The 23,750-nt window shown below is 38.3% G+C and overlaps 1 protein-coding gene across 2 annotated transcripts; it reads right to left on the bottom strand.

Moving 5' to 3' along the window:
- Nucleotides 1-411: 411 nt before the first annotated feature.
- LOC149735500 (nuclear factor 1 X-type-like) lies at nt 412-23,266 on the bottom strand. Of its 2 annotated transcripts, XM_089877667.1 has the most exons (13): nt 23,249-23,266; nt 22,584-22,888; nt 12,314-12,661; nt 10,694-10,880; nt 10,286-10,333; nt 7,458-7,529; nt 7,136-7,271; nt 6,107-6,243; nt 5,095-5,178; nt 4,588-4,668; nt 3,984-4,138; nt 3,249-3,444; nt 412-1,634 (listed from the first exon to the last, which is right to left on the bottom strand). In XM_089877667.1, exons 2-13 carry the CDS (start codon nt 22,803-22,805, stop codon nt 1,477-1,479), a joined length of 1,824 nt encoding a protein of 607 aa, XP_089733793.1. In that variant the 5' UTR covers nt 22,806-22,888; nt 23,249-23,266; the 3' UTR covers nt 412-1,476. The 2 variants fall into 2 exon arrangements, with proteins under 2 accessions (XP_089733793.1, XP_089733792.1); XM_089877666.1 differs by lacking the exon at nt 23,249-23,266 and having other exon boundaries at nt 12,314-21,231; nt 22,584-22,799.
- Nucleotides 23,267-23,750: the final 484 nt, after the last annotated feature.

Below are 23,750 nucleotides of genomic sequence, written 5' to 3'. Positions count from 1 at the left end.
TCAGGCATTTTTGTTCGCCACGAACAATTTTAGTTATTTGAGGACTATTAAAAATCCGTCACGACAATTTTATTCGTTTTGCAACTTTTTTACGCTTGTCCCGATTATGTTTTATTTGGTGCGGAAAACCTACTGGAGAAAAAATAACTTGTGTGTGTAGGCTTCTCTCAAAAAGTTTCCGACATGGAGGACAGATAGAAAGCGTTTGAGACAAAAGTGTCCGTGACAAAAAGTTCTGTTCACGCATTTCTAGTTTTCAGGACAAAAATATCCAAGACGCCTACGAAAAGTGGCTAAAAAATCCGACGCGAAAATAAACGCTTTGAGAAAAAATTGTCACGGACAAAGATGTTCAAAACCTATAGACAAAAGTATCCTGGACAAAAAGTCTCCGAAATAAGCAGACATGTCTTTGCGAAGTCATTACTGATTCATTTATTGCAGATTGAACAAATAGAAACAACGACAAAAATACTGAACTGATAAAATATCGGACAAATTCAACGATGAACTTTTTCAAGTCCACTTAATTGTTTATATAGGAACTTTTTAACGATACCACTTCATATGTCGAGTACTGTGGGGAACATGGGAGAACTTTAGCACATAATATCTAAACTTCCTGATCGTGTTTTAAACATTTACCAACGGTCTATGGGAGTCGTGAGGATACAGTTTTATATTACTTCAGAGTTCCTTTAGTTTATACCAAATCAGACGAGAAAATGGAGTGAAAAGGTGTCCCATCTTCCCCGATCATACTATATAACAATTGATTCTAAAGAATTAATTTTTAAAATGAACTACAGATTGCTCAAAAGGGCGAAAAGGCAGTGTGATCCCTATATAAACAAAAGTGTGAAAAGTTTGTATCATGAGTGTTTTGTGTGAGATATGTCTTTTTATATATGAATCATGCTAATAAATAATATACTCAGTAACAACAGGATGCTGACATTTAGAGAGCTAAACTCTATCAATGTAAGTGACGTCATTTAACGATTACGTCATCAAATATGACGTCATCAATTCAAATTGACTAAAATCTCGAATCTGTGATAGCTATACTTGCTTATATACACTTTCGACGAATGTCTTTTACTACATTTCGTTAATATAAGTTTGATTGACACGATGTAACGACAACGTGACGTCACCGTGACGTCATCAGACACACCTTGGAACTTTTGGAGCACCAGACGAGGTCTGATCACGTGAACTTGTAGGAGGAACTTGATTGGATGAAATAGTAGCTTCTTGAGGCCAGGTATTGTATGAGGTAACATCATATTCGACAATGCTTTTTGTTACGTCACAACAACATGACGTATAAGCTGTACTTGTTTTTTCGAGGTAATAAAATAAACTTCCGAGTATATATGAATGTCCTCTCTACCGGACGCATTGTAGTTAATCCATACTGCTCATACAGCGAGGTTGAGATCATATAGCGAAAGGCAGGTTGTAACAATGGCTTCATTCTTTGTTGGACAAGGGAGCGCTCTGATTAGATGATTGCGAAGAAACGCCACCGGCACTGTTACGTGACTGATCCATCATAGCGCCTGGGATCGGCGGAAATAAACGATCTTCTGCCACCAATGCCTCGTCAGGGTTTAACCCGGGCACGACACCTTGAAGTTAGAAGTTAGTTAGTATGAAGCGATTTACAGTCACTTTATGTGATGTAGTAAGATGGGACACTTTTTTATGCCCTTCTCGTCCCGTTTGGAAGTACACAGAGAACAACCAAAGAATTATAAAACCGTACGACTTCCATATACCATTGTTAAATGTTTAAAACACGATCAGGGTATTTGGATAGCATGTGCTACATGTCTTTTATCTTACTCCACAGTACTATTTTTTAAAACAAATATATATATAGTACTGTGGCGTAAGATGTGATACCGTTAGCACCTAAAACCCATATTTTATGACGGTGTTTTGAATAATTAACAACGCTCGCTGGGCTGCGGGTATAAAACTATGTTAATACCCTTTATTTACTACCAAACTACGAGAAAACATGCCTTATCTAATATCACTCTATTATAATAGTAGCAGAATGAATCTAAAAGGAGACCATTGGGTTCGGAGCCCGGCGACGTCACATCCATAAAAGGAAAAAAAAACTTACACAAATACCGCAAACAGCACTTGGTAACATGCAAGCCTAAGCAAGAGGTGTATAAATCCACCATATGTTATTATGCAAAACAAAACACCGTGTTTATAACCCGCAAAGTTAACCCTTCACGAGGATTAGGAAGTGTCAGTGATAAATTAACTGAAAGAAGCAATACCGGCAAAACGACGGTCGTTACAACCGTGATACAATCAATAAACCCAGCAGTAGACATACAACGGATGCTCATTAACCATTAATTAATTACCGGTAATTAGAGTTTAACATTTATGGAACAACAGTGACATGCTTCAGCACAAAATTAAACGCTGCCAGAAATTTTGTTCTTGAAAAACACGATGTGTTTCATTTGTTAAATGACCGACGCTTGGTTTATTTACGCGTAGCCGTACAACGACAGTCTTTATATAATAGCACGGGTGTCCTACTGTATATTTATTTCGTGACTTATTACTGTACAGTAGGGTGGGGGAAGATGGGACACCTTTTCATTCTATTTTCTCGTCCCATTTGGTAGTAAACAAAGAAAATTTAAATAATTATAAACCAATCCTGACGACTCCCATAGACCGTTGTTAATTGTTTAAAACACGATCAGGATATTTGGATATTATGTGCTAAAGGTGTCCCATCTTCCCCCATCCTACTATATATATTTCGTGAATGTTTTATTTGATTTTTAATATATTTTTTTATTTTCTGTATGGCCGACAATTTAGTCAACCCACCATTTACGACTGGGTTGGAGCAATGTCCGTTAAGTGTCTCATAGGTTGTAAATAGTAACAGGTTTCAAATTTAGTATCTTTCGGTAGGAATCGCTCGGGCGTCGAACATGCCCACGGTATGATGTTAGTGTTATATAGTAGGGTGGGAGAAGACGAAGCATCTTTAACACATAATATCCAAATATCCTGATCGTGTTTTAAACAATTAACAACTGTCTATGGGAGGTGGGAGGATACGGTTTTATAATTTTTTGAATGTTCTTTGTTTACTACCAAATAGGACAAGAATATAAAATGAAAAGGTGTCCCGTCTTCCCCACACTACTTTATGCTAGTATTAAATGTGGTACTACTACACAACAATAACCTACTTTGAAGCCTTTCATTTGAAAGCATAGGATGGTAGTCGGCAGATTGGTTTTCCACTTGACCGTGTGACCATCGCTCTGCAGCGGCATCGTGCGGAGAGGTTTGCTGTTGATGAATACTTGGTCGTGTGGTGGCGCCAGAGAGACCGGACTGACCAAGCGCCATGTGAGATACAGAATGCGGATGATAACTGAGAATCTACAAAAATATATAGTTTGATCGTAAATGTGTATGTTAAGAATGTTTAAGACTTAATCTTAGACAGTAACGCCCATTAACACTATGCCACACATAAAGTTAAGGTCATTAAGTAACAATAAACATGTAAGTAGCATTGAACATATTGTATCTCTGTATGTGGGTCGCATGACAAAGTATTATTGGCCGTTAAAAGGTTAAACAAAACGAACTAACTGTTTCAATCAACCTTATATGTTTATAAATCATATCACGAAATAGAATTTCAGTGACTTAAAAAACCAAATGCTTACAACACACAGTAGTTTTTGTTTGGCCATTTAAAAAAAATGTTTTAAAATAACTAGTTAAACCATATACGAAATAATACAGTCATTTAGGATAAGAAGATACCGTTAGCATATAATATCCCATATTTTCTATTCGTGTTTTAACAGGTAACGACGCTTTTAGACCCGTAGGGGTACAAATACGGGTACGATACAAATGACCATCTTGTCAAACCTACGATAAAAAAAATAGAGACTGTGTAAGCCTACCTGACTTGGTGTATGCTTGGCGGCTTCCGCAGATAGACAAGCGAACTGAGCAAAATCTTTTAAATCTTGCCGCGGGTGATAAAAAGACTGCGTAGCCCCGTAAGGAAAATGGTGGCTTTGCTGAAGTACTGGGTGCCATGGTGATGAATGAGAACCTGCATGATAAATGTAGTTTACGTTGCGTGACTTCATTTCGTGCTTACTTCGATCGAACGCGACAGTTTTAAACAAGGCAATTAATTCATGTGTTTATATGGCGTTGAACCCAACTCATACTATAGCCTATATATGTAACATAAAACAATTTGATTTATTCATTCGATTACTATAACGACGAGTCGACGACCATATAACTAAACAACAAAAAAGTGGGACTTGACAACAAAATGTTACTCGTTAGAACATGCTATATATATACATTTGTATACATACAGTATTAAATAAAACAAATTACTATTTCTTCACAATATTAAAACGAACAACTAAATAAATATTTTAAAAATAGTGAATTTAAAAATGATCAAAATCATTTCGTACAGTTAGCGTTAAACTGCAAACGTAACTAATGTTACTTAAAATTAGTGGAAACAGCAAGTTTTCTTACCTTGCAAGCGCGGAAATGCAGATACTGGTCCACTGGTTGAGCCAGGCGTACTTGGCGGTAACATTTCATTCCCACCGGATCCTATTAAATGCAAAAATTATGCCGTTATTTTGTTTCAATGCAAAGTCATACTGTTGTATATAGTACTGTGGGGAAAGATGGGACACTTTTAGGACATAATATCAAAACATCCTGATCGTGTTTTAAACAATTAACAACGGCCCACGGGAGTCACGAGGACACGGTTTATAATTATTTGAATGTTCCTTGTTTATTACCAAATAAGACGAGAAAAAAGGACATCTTTCCCCACCCTACTGTACAAAGCCACATAAATAATGTTGTAATTAACCTGTTCTATTTTATGTAAGTAAAAGGAGCTTTTTTAAATGTATATATAGAAAAAATTAGGGTTAATAGTTAACTGAAAGGCAAATTTGGACGGCTAACGTAGTATGCACAATTAACTTAATATAAAGTGCCATGGCATTTTAGACAATGACTCACCCGGTGACGTAACAGAGGAATGGCCACCATTTAAATCAGGCTGGGCTCGAGTTGTTTTAATAGTTGGGGACTGCAAAGGGCTTCCTAAAATCGGTAAATGCGTTAGGTTTAAGAATTTAAACCATTTTAGATCATTACAGTATTGCTGAAATCTTTTTTCTTTGACATGCATTCTGCTTTTGAGTGCGTGAATAAGATTGTGGCTTTGGTAGTACATGTGACCCCAAAGTATGATCAGTCCGTTTGCTTACATTGTCAAATTCAATAAATATGGAAACAAAAGACGGATAAGTCCGCGTAAACGGAACCAAATGTTTGTTTTATGTAAACTTTATAATACGTGCGTCCTCTTTACTTTCAAACTACTGAAAAATATTAAGGTCGAATTTTTGCGAGTGGTTGTAATTTTATATTGATGAAAAATTTAGTCTTTAATTTATATTTTCATCGCCTTCTAAATATACAGGTCTTAATATTTTTAACGTGAAAAAAGTGACCTTCTACTTACGTGTGTTAGTTATATCTTTAGACGGTTTTATATTTTAGGAGAGCCCGTCGGGTTTTCATGTCCATTTTTAACTTAAAAAGAATAATGCTGAATCGAATGCAAAAAAAAAGGATTTTTTAATTACTTTTATTTTAACAACCCGTTAGTGGCCGTTGGGTTGGAGCAGTGACCGCGATAAACGCCTTGCCCAAAGACATAGCCTACGCAATGGTAGCAACATCAAACAACGGACCAGGAATACGAAATAGGATACCAGGCTATATAACCATTGTACCACGGCGACGGGTATTTATAATAGTGTGGGAGGAGATGGTACACCTTTTCATTTCTTTTGCCTCTTTTGGTAGTAAACAAAAAATGCAAATAATTATAAAACTGTATTCTCACGAATCCGATATAGACCGTTGGTAACTGTTTAAAACACGATCAGGATATTTAGATGGTATATTTGCTAAAGGTGTCCCGTCTTCCCCATCCTACTATATTACAAAAAACACATCTCACCATGCCAGGAGTGGTGTGAGCTCGGAGGACGATTATAAAACGTCTCCGCATCGTTCTCTCCTCCGCTCTCGATCCCATTAACCTCCTCTGCTGACATGGAACTTCCGGATGATTTCAACCTCTTTGTTTGGGAATGCCTGGAAACAAAAATATACTGTAAATTTATTTCGAACACTCGGTATACTGTGGACAGGTTAAAAATGCTTTTTATCTCTGTTCTACATTATGATGTTGTATAGTACTGTGTGGTAAGGTGGGGTATAGTTAGCACCAAAAACCCATATTTTTATTCGTGTTTTTAACAATTACCAATTCCCTTTTAGAATCGTGGGCCTATGGTTATACAATTCTGTAAATATTCTTTGTTTGCAACCAAATGGGAGGAGTGAGAACAATATCATGCCCTACTCTACTAAAAGTACTTTAGATTATAAAAAGGCATTCTTTTTTGTGAAAAAGTGCGTCTGTAATCAGCTATTACGCGTCTAGCAAGTATGTAAGTTGAAACGTTCGTTTCTTTTACCAAATATGTGTGTCAATAGTTTCCGTTCCCATTCAGGTGTATTGGTGCAGATATTAATAGAAGCAATGCTCACTTTTAAATATAGTTTGAAACATTACAATTCAACACTTCGGTTATTTAGGGGCAATTTGTCTAAGAAAAGTTTTTCAAACAAAAACAGCGTTTCATGTATTTATGCATCGCTGTTACCGCAAAAGTTAATTAAATATTTTCTAAAACCAACGTACTTATAGTTCGTAAGTTTAACGCACTTGTATAAACAGCACAATTATGGTAGAATAACACACGCATATTATGCTCCCATATTAAATTAACTCCTAAAAAATTCCATCGCTTATTAAAAATACCACACCATACTGTTCCATAGTTTTACGACCTATTTAAAGCTAGAACAAAGCGGTATATGCCTGCGCTGCCTTGGTCGTAATTTTTGTATAAAATTTAAAAAAATTAATTTAAGAAAATCAGATTTTGGTACACTAAAAATTATCGTTTGAGGGACTTACCCGGGTTGCTGACGTATCACCAAGGGGCTGGGGGGAGGAACACGGTTGTCATGGTGATGACTTGCGTAATAATACGAGGAACTTTCTATTGAGTTTCCCATCCCAATATTATGTATGTCACTGCTGATTATTGGGGCTGTATAAATATAAATTGTTAATATACCATAAAATATGTTCATTTGGTGGAGGTAAAACAAATAAACGAATTCACAAACAAAGTTTCTTAAAAAAACACGAGCAATAAACGTTTTTCCTAATAAAAAAAAAACTATGAATCCCCGTATTGTCGAATAAAGAATCTATATACCAAACAGTTTCTCACTTTTAGCGATTCGGTAAATCTCATGGACTCCGAAAACACCACTTGTTTTGAATGCTCGAGTTGCTCCGACAACTGTGAAAAAAGAAAATCTAAATTAAATCGAAAACTATCAAAGATTGCACAAAAATCTTGTTCAGTTCGAATTTTTAAACGCGGGAATTTGTCTTTCGGGCATTTTTTTGTCTTTTTTTTGTTAAAACTTAAGATGTTTTATTGGGCAAGCGCCACAACAAAACAGTTAAGAAGTGTTCGTTTTAATTTCTATTGATCAAAGTTTTTAGGTTCTTGATATTTTTTTTTTTTGGTCAAGGTTTTTAGGTTCTAGATACGCAAGTAAAAAGCAAATTTCACTCTAACTTGCGATTGAAGTTTTGTGTTTTTAACCGAAAACCAACAACCCGCATGGCAAGTTCAATCGTCAAATTAAAAGCACTTTGCTTGATGATTTGGGTTTGGGAGGTTTACTATTTCCGCCCGATGATTTACCCCAAAAGGCAAGGGCCTTGTTATAGTGTAGATCAAAGCTAAGAGCGACGGGCCTTTGGGTTACGAAACAAACCGATGTTTAAAATTAAACTTGCCCACCCAGCTGCGCGAGAAATGTTGCCTAAAATAAAACGAAATTCAAAGTCGTCGCTCAGTTGTCCCGGAACTTCAATTAAAGTTGTTGTTGTGTGTACATTCTTACGTCACAAGGGCACGCAAAACAGTCTCCGAAAATCACGTGACATTTTATGGGGACACCTGGCACAAACTTTAGGACGCTTGAGTGGTCTCAGATGACGCGGCTAAATATGTGAATGACGTTGTTACATGAGGGTGACGAGACGGTTTAGTAATTTTATCGGCATTTTAGATCAGTTATCGAATAAAAGCAGCGGTCCGCCAGTCTTTCAGCAAGATTTTTGTAACGTAAAATTTTTACATCACTCCCGCAAGGATTACAACATTTTTTTACAGCAACAGCTGTTTAAATATACAGCAGAACTTTCAAGCATCTGTCACAACACAGTGCGCTGTAAAATTTTGTAGAAAAATATCCGCATTGTGGTTTTTACTGCGCTGTTTGTGTATAAACCGTGAGAATATTCATACCAATTAAAGCGATTAACGCGCGTAAAAATGTTTAAAAAACTATTAAACGAACATTGAAGTAATTTTTCGTTGAATTTAAAATTTAAAACCTCTTATCTGTTTTTAAACCTTACCATTTTCGCGTTTTTTTTATATATTTTCGAAGCATGTTTCAACGAATTTACAAGGAATTCAACTTCGCATGTGAATTGTGTGAGATCAATACAAAATATGCGAAACGAACTTGACCCGGGGTCAAATAGCTTTACCCCTTCGTCTGAATGGGGCTCGGTGTTCAGTAGAGCATGAAATGTAGGCGTACTTAATGCTTCCATAGTTATAATCATTTAACTAAGGTTCTACTGCTTGGGTGTTTAAATTGATAATATAATAATGAATCAAATTATAAAATTAATTTATCTTAAATTGTCCCGTGGCGAGTGTGAAATATACTCGGTACAGCGGACGCCATTTTAGTTTCATTTAATCCAGAGCTTGAATCACGAATGAATCAAAACGATTTAAATCAAAATGAAGAACGGGTTGGAAAAATCTGTTAGGCGTAGGAGAACTGTAATAGCAGTTGCGAAACACTACATTATTCTGAACTGGAATATACTTTAAGAATGGCGACGAAAAGTTGTTCTAGTTCCATTAAATACGCGGTTAGTGGTTTACTTGAACTTCCTGAACGCTATAACACGTATAGGAGAGGCCGGCTTAGTGCTACAAGAACTGAACCGTTCAGTAGATAATGGAACAAAACTAGGTATTAACAGCCATTATACATTCCGTTACGGAATACAATCTATATATGAGACATGTATATTAGTTCTAAACATTTTCCTCAATTTTTCGCATTCCGCGATTTTTGTCATGACTCAACATAATGTGAAACGAAAGTAGACCAAGTTTATAAACCAAGTATGAAAGTGCAAAGTTTATGGCGTAACAATCACTAACGTAGCATCAATTTCTGCGCAACAATGGGTCCTGTTACGTAACAATATCCATCTGATTGAGCTTTGTTCTGTCATCAGTTCGATAATGCGGTTAACCCCGGAGAGATTTAAAGTCTTCAAATATTTATAATTGTTTAATGTCAGAAGATTAAAGGCGAAGTAAGCTCTTTGTATCAGCCGCAAATTTTTTCGAAATGTTTTTATTTTTCTTATGAAGGTTACCACTTTTTTAAAATGTGTTGAATAAATGAAAAAATATATCACTATTTTCGAAGCCATTGTTGTATCCATTATAAAAAAAAACATTCTAAAAAGCAAAAAATGTAAAATCTGGTACATATACAAATAGATTTTACATTTATTGGGTATTTTGTTCATTTTAAAATAAAATATATCTAGTTGCATTATAAGCATTCTATGTAGTTTAAACTATAGTTTAGCAAACAACCTAAAATTACAAGGGAAAATTTTGAAATTTAGGATTTTATTTTTTATAAAATCCCATTTTTAATTTTGAAATTTAGGATTTTATTTTTTATAAAATTCCATTTTTTATTCGGTTGATTATTTTCTTCGTGCGTTGAATATATATGCGTATACATGGATCGCACATATTCCTAAAAATATCATGGTGGGATCAAATAGGACGATTAATTGTACAACCGTAGCGTCGCGACCCTAAAATAGCGTTGTCAATAGTTGTCAATAACACGATTATGAAATATGGGATTTAGGGGCCAACGGTTTCCCATCTTACCCCACAATATACATCAGTAATATTTCATAACTCACCTTTACAAATATCTTCTCTTAACGAGTCTTCTTTGTCGTCATTTGCCCCTAAAACACAACGGTCAAATTAAATATTTTTATTTAACTTTTGTCGCGGGCTCATAACGTCAAACTCACAACAAAATCGAAACTTGAACTTAGATATAGTAGGGTGGGGAGAGACGGGACACTTTTTCATTCTAATTTTTTTGTCCCATTTGTTAGTATAAGAACATTCAAAGAATTGTAAAACCGTATCCTCACGACTCCTGTAGACCGTTGTTAATTTAAAACACGATCGGGATATTAGGATAATGTGCGCTTACGGTGTCCTATCTTCCCCCACCCTACTGATGTATAAACAGTAACGGATACAAGTTACAGTATTTCAATTTTTCCACAATTGCACTAAACATATAACTTTCATACCTTCGTCTTTGACGTAATTAGCAAGGTACAGGTCCAGCTCCTTTACAGTAACACTAATATGATAAGGTTGCACACAAAGGCCAGCATTCTGTCCGCAAGCATGTGACTTGCACAAGCGTTCTCCGTCAGTCGACTCGAGGGGAAGTCCCCGAAACAGGATAATCATCACCAAGTCAAGTCTCCAAACCTGAGTGATAATAATTGTAAACGATTATTAAACTGCATGTCAATTTGTATTTTTTTATGCAATGTAGCATTGTAAACTAATTGTCTGGGGGTAATTAACATTAGACTTTTTTTAAATAAATAATTTTAAATTCATTTTTTTTATAATACTCCTTTTTCAGAATATATATATATATGTGTATTTTTCCTGCTAAAATATTATAATTTTAGTAAATATTTTGTAAATGTTAAGTAAATTATAAAATAGGAATTGAAAGGTGCAATGTGCTGTGACCTTAAGCAGTTTAAGAACCGCTCGGAATAATATTTAAATATATTTTGCGGAATATCGTTTAAGCGATTTGACGTGGATGAATGTGGTCTAAGCTGGAAAGGAAAGTGTACATAACACTATGGAAGCAGTTCGTCGTTTGATTGGATTAATTTTTCATAATTCCTATGGAAATGAATCGATTTTATTCCGAGATCGATGTTTCCAAACTCGGTGTAAACTGAGATCCATCCTGGCGTTTTATCGCGTTGCTGTATGACGTCACAGAGATGCATTATACCCTGCAGCGGTCAATCGCATCCGGGTCTAATTGTTACAGAACAATAGTCCGCGGGAAGTTATACAGACACGAAACACGAGCGACTGCTCTCGAAAATTTGGCGATCCGCCATTGGCTGATGGTGTTTTGATTGACAGGCTACCTATTTCAGGGGAAGTTGATTTTTTAGCTTTTAAAATATTTTATCCCGAAATTAGATCAGTTGTAAATTAATCTGTGGCTATATTTGTTTTTTTTTATTAGGTTTGTGTACTTATATATACACACACGGTATGTAAGTCGAACTTTACTTTTTTTTATTAACTCAAGGTTGCTTTAATTCGTGTAAACTGTAAATAAATTATACGTGCGGTTCGGACCGCTAATCCAGCTTAACTTTAGCCTAGAACCTAATTCTTGATATTTCGCATAAATTCCTCAGCAGTCAATGTTGAGTTAACCAGTCGCGTGTGTTGTTATGCAAGCAAATAAGCGAATTCTGGAATTAAAAACAAACGCTTGCCGTAAATTTACAATATTTACTGTAAGCGCGCCCAGTAAGACAAAGACCCTATTGTGACGTAATTTTGGCCTTCGCAGAATGGACCTGGCGACATGTTTAAAGCGATTTCAAGTTCTTTGTAAATACATTACCGCAAACTTGGTTATTTTTACGTAAGTATTAAAATGCGATTTGGCGATCATTAAATAATTACGGATTAAAAATTAATCCGGCAAGAAAACCCGATTACGAGGTTCATGAAAATTGTGGCACCAAATGAAAAAATATTGCTTAAACAAATTTATTCTTTTTTGGGTAAATCTTTTTTTTGACTCGTGTACATATACGTATAAGTTTTAATAATTATAAAAAAAATATTAAAATAATTTTAGGACCACAAACCTTATCGGCTTGTCGAAGACAATCAATTCTACGGATTTTTCCTTTCTGGTCTGGATTGGATAAAATGCAACAAACCGACTTCTTGCCAGTGATGGTTAAAACGAAATCTTCCCTGTATTCTGGTCGAATGTCTTTCCTCAGCTTTGCGAGAAGACGAGAGGCCCATTTTTGTTTCACCTCCGGTTTTTCTCGGAGGAGTTCCTCTTTGACGGCCTGCTCCTCCGAGGGACTCATCCGCTTTTCGTGTTTTTTGAAATATTTTCGTTTTCGCGCTTGTAGGTTGAACCATGTGTATGCGAAGCTCTTTACGTGTGGCATCAGTGCTTCAATGAAGGGGTGAAATTCGTCCTGGATGGAACAAAACGAGTAAGGTGGCGTATCATAGGCCAACATGGCCGCTGTAGATGGGCAAATGCCCGGGGCGACGCTGGCGCTTTGATGCCGATGTCTGCCGTAAGGAAATGCTGAAACGTGAGACGAGCCTGGGAAACCCTCGGCGGGCTTACCGAACTCAAATCTCGGCGTCAGGGTGCCGGGATTGTTTTGCGCGTTCGCGTAACCTGCTTGATCCTCCACGAACTGGTGGCCCTGTGTTGTACTATGGACGAACGCCGAGCTCGGTAGGAACTGCGGATACCGCTGCGCCGCCGCTGCTGCCGCCACCGCCACGTTGAAGTTATCTGGCGAAGCAACCGGTGGCGAATTGACCGAAGTAAAATGCGCGGACGCGGTCAGGTTTCCAACGATGTTTTGAAGCAATTGGGAATGTCGTGGTTGAGGAAAAAACACCGATCCTTGTTGTTGAAATGCCTCTTCGTCCACCGCACAGTCGGATCTTACTCTGTGTGGTTGGTCGTGCAGAAAACGATTCCGCAATTCGTTTGCGGAAAGCGCGGATTCGTCGACGGAAGCGCAATGCCCGCGACTTCTATAAGCGTCCTCCCTCCACGAACGATGCTGGATATCGGCCTGAGGGAAAATGGCGTCGATTCCAGCCGTTCCCGCGCTGTAACTTCGCCGGACAGGCTCGTGTGGTACTTGCTGCTCGAAGTGGTGTCGATCTGGGAAGCCCTCCGTGTTTCGCGGGTCGAACCGAGCTTCGAACCCGGTATCGGGAACTTTAGGCTTAACGTTCCGGTTAAATGTTTTGGAAGCGATGCTTGCCAGCGAGTGGCGACGACCGATAATGCTTACTGGGCCTGCCAATGGGATCTCACCAAACACCTGACCAACGTCACTCTGCTGAACGTCGTTATAGTATTGCGACGTCACAGAATGGTTTGGCGTCACGGTCAGCGTTGCAGATTCAAGCACAGCGCTCATTCCCCTCACGTAACATGGGTAGACCGCTCTTTTTCCACCAAACAAACAAGTATTACGAAATAGCCTATCAGTGATTAATGTCTACGCAATGGCAAGGTTTGCATCTACAAAACAGAAACTTGAGTATAACGAGATGCCGCTAATTGACCAAAAAACGTTATACCCCTTTCAACATTCCTGATATCCTATACTTCATAACACATAAAGGAAACATTAGCGTAGGAAACATTAATTTCGGCCAATTATCAAATTACTTAAAGTACAACGTGTTTATCCACGTCCGCTCGTCAACGCTTCTAGTCAAAACATGTAGTTTATCAGATCACGACGTGACATTATATCTTGCATTTATAACTGGTACATCACTGGTAGACGACCAAAACAGACTTGGCAGGCGGCCCGAATCCGGTCGGATTTTATTTCTGTCCAGCCACACCACGTTCAAATAGATTAACAGCTCATTAGTCGCTTGCACCGCGACGTCGATTAATATTTTATAAATTCAACAATTTAGTCGAAGCCTCTATTTCGGTGGAGATATATAGGAACGAAACACGCATTCTCACCACGCAATAACAACCGCAGCCAACGCTGTGAAATTGGATCACTCACTTTGAGCCTTTGCTCGTGGATGAGAGAACGGCGTGGTGTGAAACACGTGGCATCACTTTAAAGAAACCAATACGCATCGTGAGAATCAAGACATTATTAAAACACAGCAATCATGCTTGTGAAACATGCTATCCGTCAATTCGCCGCAATAGTAATCAAAACCTTTAATTACGCATTGCTATACCATTGAAATTATATTACCTGTATACCTCGACCGCGCTAACTCTTTGCCTGCGTTTGAAAGATAATTACTTCGTGAACCAAGCCCCTGGCAATACGCACCGCTATATAGACTTATACTAACTTCATTTTTTCATGTTTCCGATGTAATAGCAGCAAGTACTAAGTTGAAATAGAAAGCCGACTTTGCTCAGTCCCGCAGGGAGTCTAAATGGAGCAGCACATTAACACAGCAGCGAGCGCGGCGCCACATTCTCAGTATAAGGCTTATTTTTGCTGATCCATTTTCAATCAGCAGTGACACGTCTACCGTTTAATGCACGCCCCCCTATATTTTGTCGGCGGTAAACGCCCGCGACTGGCAGCTCCAGTGCTCATGGGTAGAAATACATGTACAGCGTTACAGGTACGGCAACCTCGTTGGTCTAAGAGAGCAGCAGGCAAATCAATTAGGCGCCATTCCTCTTCATAACTTCGATCTTTGGTGTCATATTCTGGACGGGGCCGTATTTCATAATCATTTATGACACAACAAGGATTTCTTTATGAGAACATAATAACACACTCTACTTTAATGGATTCGAATCGATAGTGCCTTCATAAAAACGTCACCCGATGTAACATAGAACATATATGACGTAGGTTAGGCCAGTTCAAATTGCGTGTGATGGATCAACCGGCGGTCTTCGTTTTTTTTTGCGGCCATGAAATAAAACTTAAAGAACAAGCGATGACGTCATAGTAAAATGACGTAATACCTACCAGCGAACGGCTCCTTATGACAGCGTAAGTGAGGAAACTTGCTCGGTGGGCATTTTGATCATTTCATAAGCGCAAAGTCGATCGTTGGCTTAAACCCGTGACAATTACAGCCCGTATTAGCATTGACCGACCGATAGTGGACCTTCAACGTCATTCAAAGCCCTTTCGAGGCAAAATATTCCAACGCCATTTATCTAGAAAGGACAAAACCCTTACAGAATACCCCTATATTCTACTGCGCTGTTTTCTAAAAAACTGCTTTGCTGTAAGTTGCGACTTAAAGTAATCAAAAAATCCAATGGAACTAAATTCTATTCAAGTTCGTGCGACATGGCCTTGCACCTTGTGGGGAAGTATCTCTAACATTTTAAGCGTATTGACCCAGAGCGCTGGTTGTCTCCGGTATCCTAAAAAATAGGTGCGTGCAAAACGTTTTTCAACCGGTAACGTGCAAAATGCTAACGGGCGTAATATATATCAACGTATGGCAAACAAAATGCATTTCAAACGCATTTTACTGCTGAATTAATCAAAAAGATGATGGCATTGTAACTGGATCTTCTCTAAATAAAATTAACCTTAGAAAACGATTTATGTAAAAAGTTACAGTTTTCGGGGCTTATAGTTTGATATTACTCGGACTTTATAATAAAATAAGTTCATGTTAAAAGCTCTGCATGATGATGATGATATTATGTAATACTGTGGTTTATAATAAAAGAGGGAATTACTTTATTATAAAAAAACTCCCTGTGGGGGAAGATTGGTCTATGGGACACCTTTAGTACAAAATAACCAAATATCCTGATCGTGCTTTAAAACAACTAACAACGGTCTATGTGAGCCGTGAGAAAAAACTTTTGGAATTATTTTAATGTTCTTTGTTTACTATCAAAGGGGACAAAAATAGAATGAAATGGTGTCCCATCTTGCCCCACCCTAGTATATAAAATATAGTACAAACCGTTTTATTTTTTTTTTAATTTCAGAAACAGCTGAAATTAAAACTATGTTTTATCTAGGCTTGCTGTACTTTTACCTGTACCTAAAGTTCCCAATTATTACCAATCTTCTAATTTAATGAACGCAATCATGCATGAAAGTACGCTTCTCCTTTCAAGTGCGTATGCCTCGTCCTCGCTTTAGCAATTTGCTTTTTATTTTGGCAATACGCTTCAATGAGTTACAACTCAATTCTATTTTTGCAAATTCTAATTTAATTTTTTTTAGCGCTTTTGAGTTCGTGCCCGCCTACGCGAAAAAAAATCTCATTTTGTGCTGGTCTAATACAGCGACTGAAAAATGTACCTAATCTCGTCTGTCTGCCACGTATATATAACAATCACTAACACTGAGTGTTAAAAATACAGGTTAGTTGCCGACCTACATACATGTTACCAACTTCTGAAGTGGCCTTGGCGTGTTCCCCGCTACTATAACAACAAAGTCGCTGACCGCTACATGAGGTGCCGGCCTCATATACCTGTTGGCTTTTAAAATTCTTTCCACGGACAATCAAAATTACAAGACATGCTAAAACTATCGCTCCATCTCGGCGTGTAAGCGACAAATTAGTCGGCTATATTTAAGCCGCCACTAAACTAACAAACTTCAAGCTTGTAAGAACGGGTCACGTCTTAAGCACGGGTGACCGCTAAAAAGAAAAAGCAAAAGACTTCTTACACACCTTAACATTGTCAGTTGAGTTCTTTTGATAATATAAAACAGAAAGTTAATGAAAATTGCGGTCTGGTTGGCGACAGTTAATTTAATCAAATTCAATTTTCCCTCCTGGCCATTTAAACCTTGCAAACTTTTCATTTTGCTTTAATAGCAGCGTACAATACGAATAATGTCTGTTTGGTCATAATATAAACAACAATTGAAAGTCGAATTGTACACAAACAAAGTACTTGAACAGGAAACAAAGAATATTCTGACTCAACAAAATGGCCGCCGATTTCAACTGCAAAAGAACAGACAGTATGACGAAACAAACGATGCGGAATGACGTTGCAATGAATAATGACTCTTGTTTGCTGACTAGGCTGCAGCAATCGCTGTTTAATAAATACAATTTGTTCCTGCCCTAACGATACTTAAATGCGTTACAACCGCCTAATTTAATTGCCTAGTTAATCACACTTAATGCTTAACACTTAAGTAACTTCTGTTATAAACTTTGATTTTATTTGCTTTATCTTTTAGATATTGTAAAAATAATACTACTACGTGTAACTTCAACGAAATTACGAGTAACTACAAACAGGGAACTTATCAATAAGTTTTTAAAAAGACGCTAGATGAAAAAACTCGAACTTAATACATTCGTTCAAAAATGTTAAATACTTTAACATATTGCTAGAAATTGAACTGTTTAGAAAATACGTTCAAGATTTGATGAGCAAATAATCACTCGCATCTGCCTATCAGTAACCAACTCTGCCGCCAGCCCACAACTTGACGCTTCAATACACACTGCGCCTTTTTTCCGTCACAGCAAAACTACAACTTCGACCTTGAATTCACTTTAAACAAGTTCGCTGTGAGCGCCATACCTTGAATTTATAAGGCCCGAGACTTTTGCAAGGCAACTGCTAAAGCAGCGACCTTCCCGAAAACTTATTGCTTTCAAATGCCTATGAGTTTGATTTCAGCCAGCTGATAACATGGCGTCGCGGTTAAGCGCTGCCACAAAGCAGTAGGTGATGTCATAATAGTAGGCTGCTGTTGATTGGCAGTCTGGGATTCGAGTTTATTTTGTTTTGAAAATGCCGGCTAGAAGAGAGAAGCATTTGCATGAGATTGGCAGTTGGTTCGGTTCTGTTTAAAATGCCTACGCAGTATATATCGCAATTATTCATGTCATATTGTCGTGCGTTTGAAATTTTTAAATTTTTGAGCGTTTTATTTACGTTATCACCCGTCCGAGCGCAAGCCGCGAGGGGCTGAAATGAATTTTACAAACCGCAGGACCTGGTCTGAGAATAAAATAAACAGCTAAAAATTACGTTAAAATTTGTCCCGCACCGCGCTCGGCTGGCTGGGGGTTAAGAGTGTACGTTGCGGTGCGCTTTGTTTAGGGAAAACTAGCTGTGCGGCGCTGTATGAAGCGGCAAGAGCCCCGAAAAGACTTTTAGCTAATTAGCCGACAAGTAAGCGGCGCATAGATGCAGCATCTCCGTTCAGCGAATACGTCTACTTAAGTAATCAGGATCGCATCTTTTGATTGGCTGATCTTATCTCGAACCACGATTCCCCCCTCATGAAGGCGAGCATGATTAAATTCGTTCTCTCCCCGCAGTTTGTAAATACGCATCTCTTCCAAGTAATAGAGCTCTTTTAATTGTGTCGGAACACAAAAAATACGCAATAACTTTTTACAAATATTTTGTTCACCGGTTTTACATAATTCATGAATTTTTACTTTCATATATGTTTAAAGTAACAGCCATCAATCAAGAGAAAGGTTATTCCGCAAAGCTCGCTTCACCCCCTAAAAAACTTTATGATGAAAGCAAACTTGCCGCTGTCACGTGACCGTACTCAATTATGGCAAATAATCTTCTGTTGCGTCATAATCAGGAGCCACAGCGGAATTTAGTTCGAAAGGTTAAGTGCATTAATAGGCACACCTGTTACGTCACAATACGATCTATTATGGAAAATATAATTCAGATTAGCAAAGTTTTTAACAAGTCCTTATAAGCCACATTAATATTGTATTACGCGTCAAGTGCGTTGCTTACAGAGAATAAAATAGGCGCCTAGGGATTTTCAAACACATTTCAAATACTTCGATACTTGATAAGTGGTTGTTTATAGAATACAAAGAGCCGTTGTACAAGCGTAGGCGAACATATTGCAGCAATAACCTCAATTAACCCTGCCGTTTCCTTCGCTTACTATTTGCGGCAAAAATGGGGCGTCGAAGTCAAGTTAAGGGCGTTTTGAGGGAATTGCCGGAAATAAGATATGGCAAGCTTCCGAGTGAGAGAGTTTGGGATAAAGGTAATCCCTAATACAGTTTTTAGTGTATTTAAAATAGGCTTGTCTTTATTGATGAAGTTGCGACTTAAGATTCAGGCGTTTTTGGATGCGGTGGTTTCTAGTATATAGTAGGGTGGGTAGGAAGGGATACCTTAAGCACATAATGTTTAATTATCCTGATCGTGTTTTAAACAATTAACAACAGTATGTGGGGGCTGTGAGGATACGGTTTTATAATTCTTTAAATGTCCTTTGTGTACTTTCGATTGGGACAAAAAACAGAATAAAGAGATGTCCTACCTTTCACACCCTACTATATTATATTATCGATTTTCGCTGTGGCTGCATCGTTATTTAAAACAGGATATTTTTTTACCTTTTCGCTTGTTTTTTTTTCGTTTATAAACACGTTGTAGTTGCGTTATACAAGACAAATATTATTTTGCAATAAAAGAAAGGCGCTAATTAAGCCAACGTCATACAGCTTTAAATTATTTATCCGTGAAATTGCTTGTAATGATAAAACATACCGCAAATTTTGATACTTATTGTGGAAGAATAAACGAGTTATAGGTGACGGAAGTCAGATCGACTTTTTTCTCAAGTAACCTTAAAATAAATTGTTTCGCTGTGGGGCACGGTTGGTGCTGCAATGCGATGTAACAGCATTAGATGACAATGATGCATTGTTACGTATGTAACCCTGCAAAGACCTAGACCACGTGATCCCATTGTGTATTCTCGAACACGACCCATTTAAAGCGGGAAGTAAGGGTCAAAGGTCAAGTTCGCCCGGCAATCGACCAATCAAGAGCACTCAAAACTTCGACGACTTCCCGTGGCTTTGTGTTCTCGATTCCGTAGCGTTTCCTCGCGATTCTAATAATAGCGCAGCCGGAAAACCCTTCGTTTCGACGACGTTCGCACCTGTATTTAGCGTTCGCTGTAACATCTACGACAGCAGAGGTGCATCGCGTGTTCTGTGACGTCATAATCGAGTTGGTTTTGACGTCATCAATCGACGACGTATAACATGCTCCTCAAGTGACTGTTGACAAACGAAACATAACGCCGAGCGAGGATGCACGGGAAAAGAGAAACGGAAAGAGAAAGAAAGAGAAAAAGCTGGAGGAGTGGTGGGAGAGGAGCAGGTTTGTCTGGCAAAACGGTTCAAGTTTGCTGGAAAGAGCCGAACTTGCGTAGACAGCTTGTACGTGACTTGGCCGGCATCCAAGTAACTTGAACGAGCACGATACTTAAGTTAGGTCCACTCGAATGATGAGGGCTATGGACAAACTATTATTCCGTCATAATTCGCCTTAGTCGAACGCGAAGTAAGGCGGGAGTTCGTTTTTCTCCAGAAATTTGAACAGAGGAATTTTAATCACTACTTCGTCTGTTTATCTTGGCTTTCACTAGAAACAATAGGCCGCTAAGCTTTCTTTGTGATGTCATATAACTCCTTCTGTACGAGACATATTTACACCTGGTATTACATTCTTTCTTTTTTAATATTCTTTGCTAACCCCGTACAAAAAAATAAAAATTAGGTTATCTCGACGTTCTTTAAAAAGGGGAAGCACCTAGAACAATTCCTACGTGATTTCATTTAACGACTGTGGTAACTATTAAAACAAAACTCTGTAAAATCATCAGAGATCAGCTGTCTAAACTTAACTAAACATTTTTGTTTTCTTTGCATCTGCACAAGTACATTTCGCCGTAACAAGAAACGACAGTCGTACAGCTAAGTCTGAAATATGTCTGTCGCTCGGACGAAATACTTCTGTCTTGAAACAAATATTCTATTTTTAGCGGTCACTCGTAATCGTTCGCGTCGTAAAATATTTGCCAAGTTCAATACACGTTGCTGCGACCACTCGACCATGACGTGTGGTGTGCGGTTCAAGTCTGCGGCGGGATCGGATTTGCGCCCTGTCATTATTGTGTCATTGGGTACCGCACAACGCGGGGTGGTTGGATAAAAATCGACGTCGGCCAACATCAACGCGATGATAGATGACGTCACGAAAGGAGACAAAGCACGTGGTCTGTTAATGAACTTAGAATTTAAACAACCGGATTCGGAAATTTTTAGTATGAAATTAAAATGCAAAATATTTTCGGTTCATTTCGAAAAATAGAACGGTATTGTTTTACATTATTGCAGCCGTAAAGCGAGACTGCTGTCGACGCATGAGGGCCGGCTCGGTACAGGCCTCGGGGCAGTACACCAGCACATTCTAGACTGTCCGTTAGTCGATTGCACTTCTCAGAATTGTTTTTATGTAATAAAACCTACACACGAGGCTCATACGATCATTGCAAAAAGAAGGTCGGTTTTTAAGATTAAATTTACCTCGGATTTACCGGAAAACTTATCAGTATGATATAATGCGAAATAAAATCCGTCCAAATTTGAATTTTTAAATGACATTGGATTAAAACTGTTTACATATTTAATACAATAAGCAGAAATTTTAAACGTCAAAGCTTATATCCATCAATTTGAATAAGATTGTTTTTTTCACTGCTGCATATTTGTAAAAATATTCTACTGATGTTAATTTAAAGTGGCCCGGATGGTTCCAATGCTCAACGCGATAATTTACTACTGGAGTACAGGGCATTATCTAACCACAGCGCGTTTGTACTATAATCTTATACAGAATAATCCTCTTTCTTCTACGTTTCCGAAAACGCGTGAAAAACAAACGCACGGAAGTTGTAAAAATTCGAAGCACTTGTCAATTTGACAGGATGTGAAATTAACGTTTCACATAAATAGTTTTGTAATGAGTGTTTGCTATGTGTTTTGTCTACGCTTGACAGACGTTGTTATGTGGCAGATATTACCCCAGTTGCGGCGGTCTGAAGCATAAGTGCAAATACGCTTATAAGTTACAATATTGTATACCAAATACAGAGAAATTTTACGCCATGTACTATTTGAAAATTTCACTTTACCTACAAGTGTTAAACCTAAGGTTAATCGGCTGACCTCGCACGCGTTACCGCTTCTTTAAATCCTGGGCATTCACTGACCAGACATGACCCTCTTGACCCGCACTGAACTTACTTTGTCAGGCGTAAAGTCAGCAGCCAGTGGTTGCCACAATTATGTTTCAATTTTGCTTAATTTTAAGAACGAAGTGAAGTCGTTTCAACGTGAGAGTGAAAAACTAATTTTGTCGAACGCCTCCGACCCAGAAGTAATAAACAATTGGCTGGCCAATAGCTGAACGCCGCACGCAGCACAATCGGCAATTGGGCGACCATGTTGGGCAATAGTTTGTTCGAATAGCTAAATGTACATGTACTAGCTTATATATAAGTATTACATAACCTTGATGTCGTTTAATGTTATGTAGAAATTACGGAAGGGATAAAAAGAGTCGCTTACCCCAGCACTCGATAAGAAATCCCCAGGAACCCCATATTCGATGCCCCCAGTAATACCCGGATGTTGGGTAAGTGGGTATTCCCCTTTTACGGAATAATCAGCCTGTCCCCTTAAGAGAGCCTGCTCTAGCGCCATCTTGCGTTGCTCCATGGTTGCTTCATGGTACATGACGTCATTGTGGTCGTTGTATACGTAGGGGTGATGACGATGGAGTGACGTCATAATGCTGTCCACGTGACACTTACGTCACTAATCACACCAGGTCACCATTATTACGTCAATACTAGCGACCTAGTGCGTCAAATCTAAAAAGAACAAATCGAAAGATAAGTTCACGTGGTCACTAATGTTCCACAATACTCTGCCAATTACGATGGCGCCGCTGAAAGCAACCTTCAACTTAACGAAATCTCCGGGGAACCGCGGACCTTTGATGGTTGCTTGAAAAGATCGCAGTATGAAAGGTATCAAATTTTTGCCATAATTCCCCAGTCCCTATTTATTGCTCGCTTTTAATTTTGTGTTAATGTTTGCTGGACGTATTCACGTTATTCGAAAACACTTGTCAAAAACGCGACCGACGACATCATTAATCGAGTCATTCAATCGATCTTCCTTACAAGTTAATCAATCTTGCATGCACGCTTTGTGTATTTAAGACTTACTCTCGAAATTGCAAAACTTTTGCCACTACACACTTGTCTGTGCGTCAAAACCAAGTCCTGATTTGCTATGAGAGAAAAGTAAACAAATTGAAACCACAAGAATTCAACTCGATGTTTGTTCGACTAAAGACACGATAACTTTACCCAAATACTCTAGCCTTGCTGTACTTGATCACTTTTCCCTGAGATAATATGACGTAAGTCACACTGCGAAAAAGTTGGCCCTGTTCCAAAATACAGAAACCGCTCAACAAAACTTGAACGTTCGACTGTACTCATGTGCCAAGCCACGTTGAGGGAGTATGTGTGTTCGCCCTAACTTTGCGTGCGACTCGCTCTACCAACTTATCAAGTCTGTACGTGTGTGTAATGCGCATGCGCGTGCGAGTGAAAAACACAAACCGAATGAACCGCTCGCCCTGCACGTTGAACTTGCCGACAAGATTCGATTTCAGTAATTTTTATTTGGCAATGGCAAACATCCAACTTTTAAGATGAATTT

The sequence above is a fragment of the Ciona robusta genome, chromosome 5 (assembly GCF_009617815.1).
Source record: "Ciona robusta chromosome 5, ASM961781v2".
In the NCBI taxonomy this organism is placed as follows: Eukaryota; Metazoa; Chordata; class Ascidiacea; order Phlebobranchia; family Cionidae; genus Ciona; species Ciona robusta.
Note: the sequence above shows the minus strand (reverse complement) of the source record. Positions and strands in the feature narration are given on the sequence as shown.

Excerpts from the sequence above, each read along its gene's own strand:
- LOC149735500 (XM_089877666.1), bottom strand. The coding sequence starts at position 13,636 with ATGAGCGCTGTGCTTGAATCTGCAACGCTGACCGTGACGCCAAACCAT. Across the intron at positions 10,881-12,313 it reads GTCTTCGACAAGCCGATAAG|GTTTGGAGACTTGACTTGGT; the intron begins GTTTGTGGTCCT and ends ATTATCACTCAG. Across the intron at positions 4,669-5,094 it reads TTCCTCTGTTACGTCACCGG|GATCCGGTGGGAATGAAATG; the intron begins GTGAGTCATTGT and ends TGCATTTAATAG.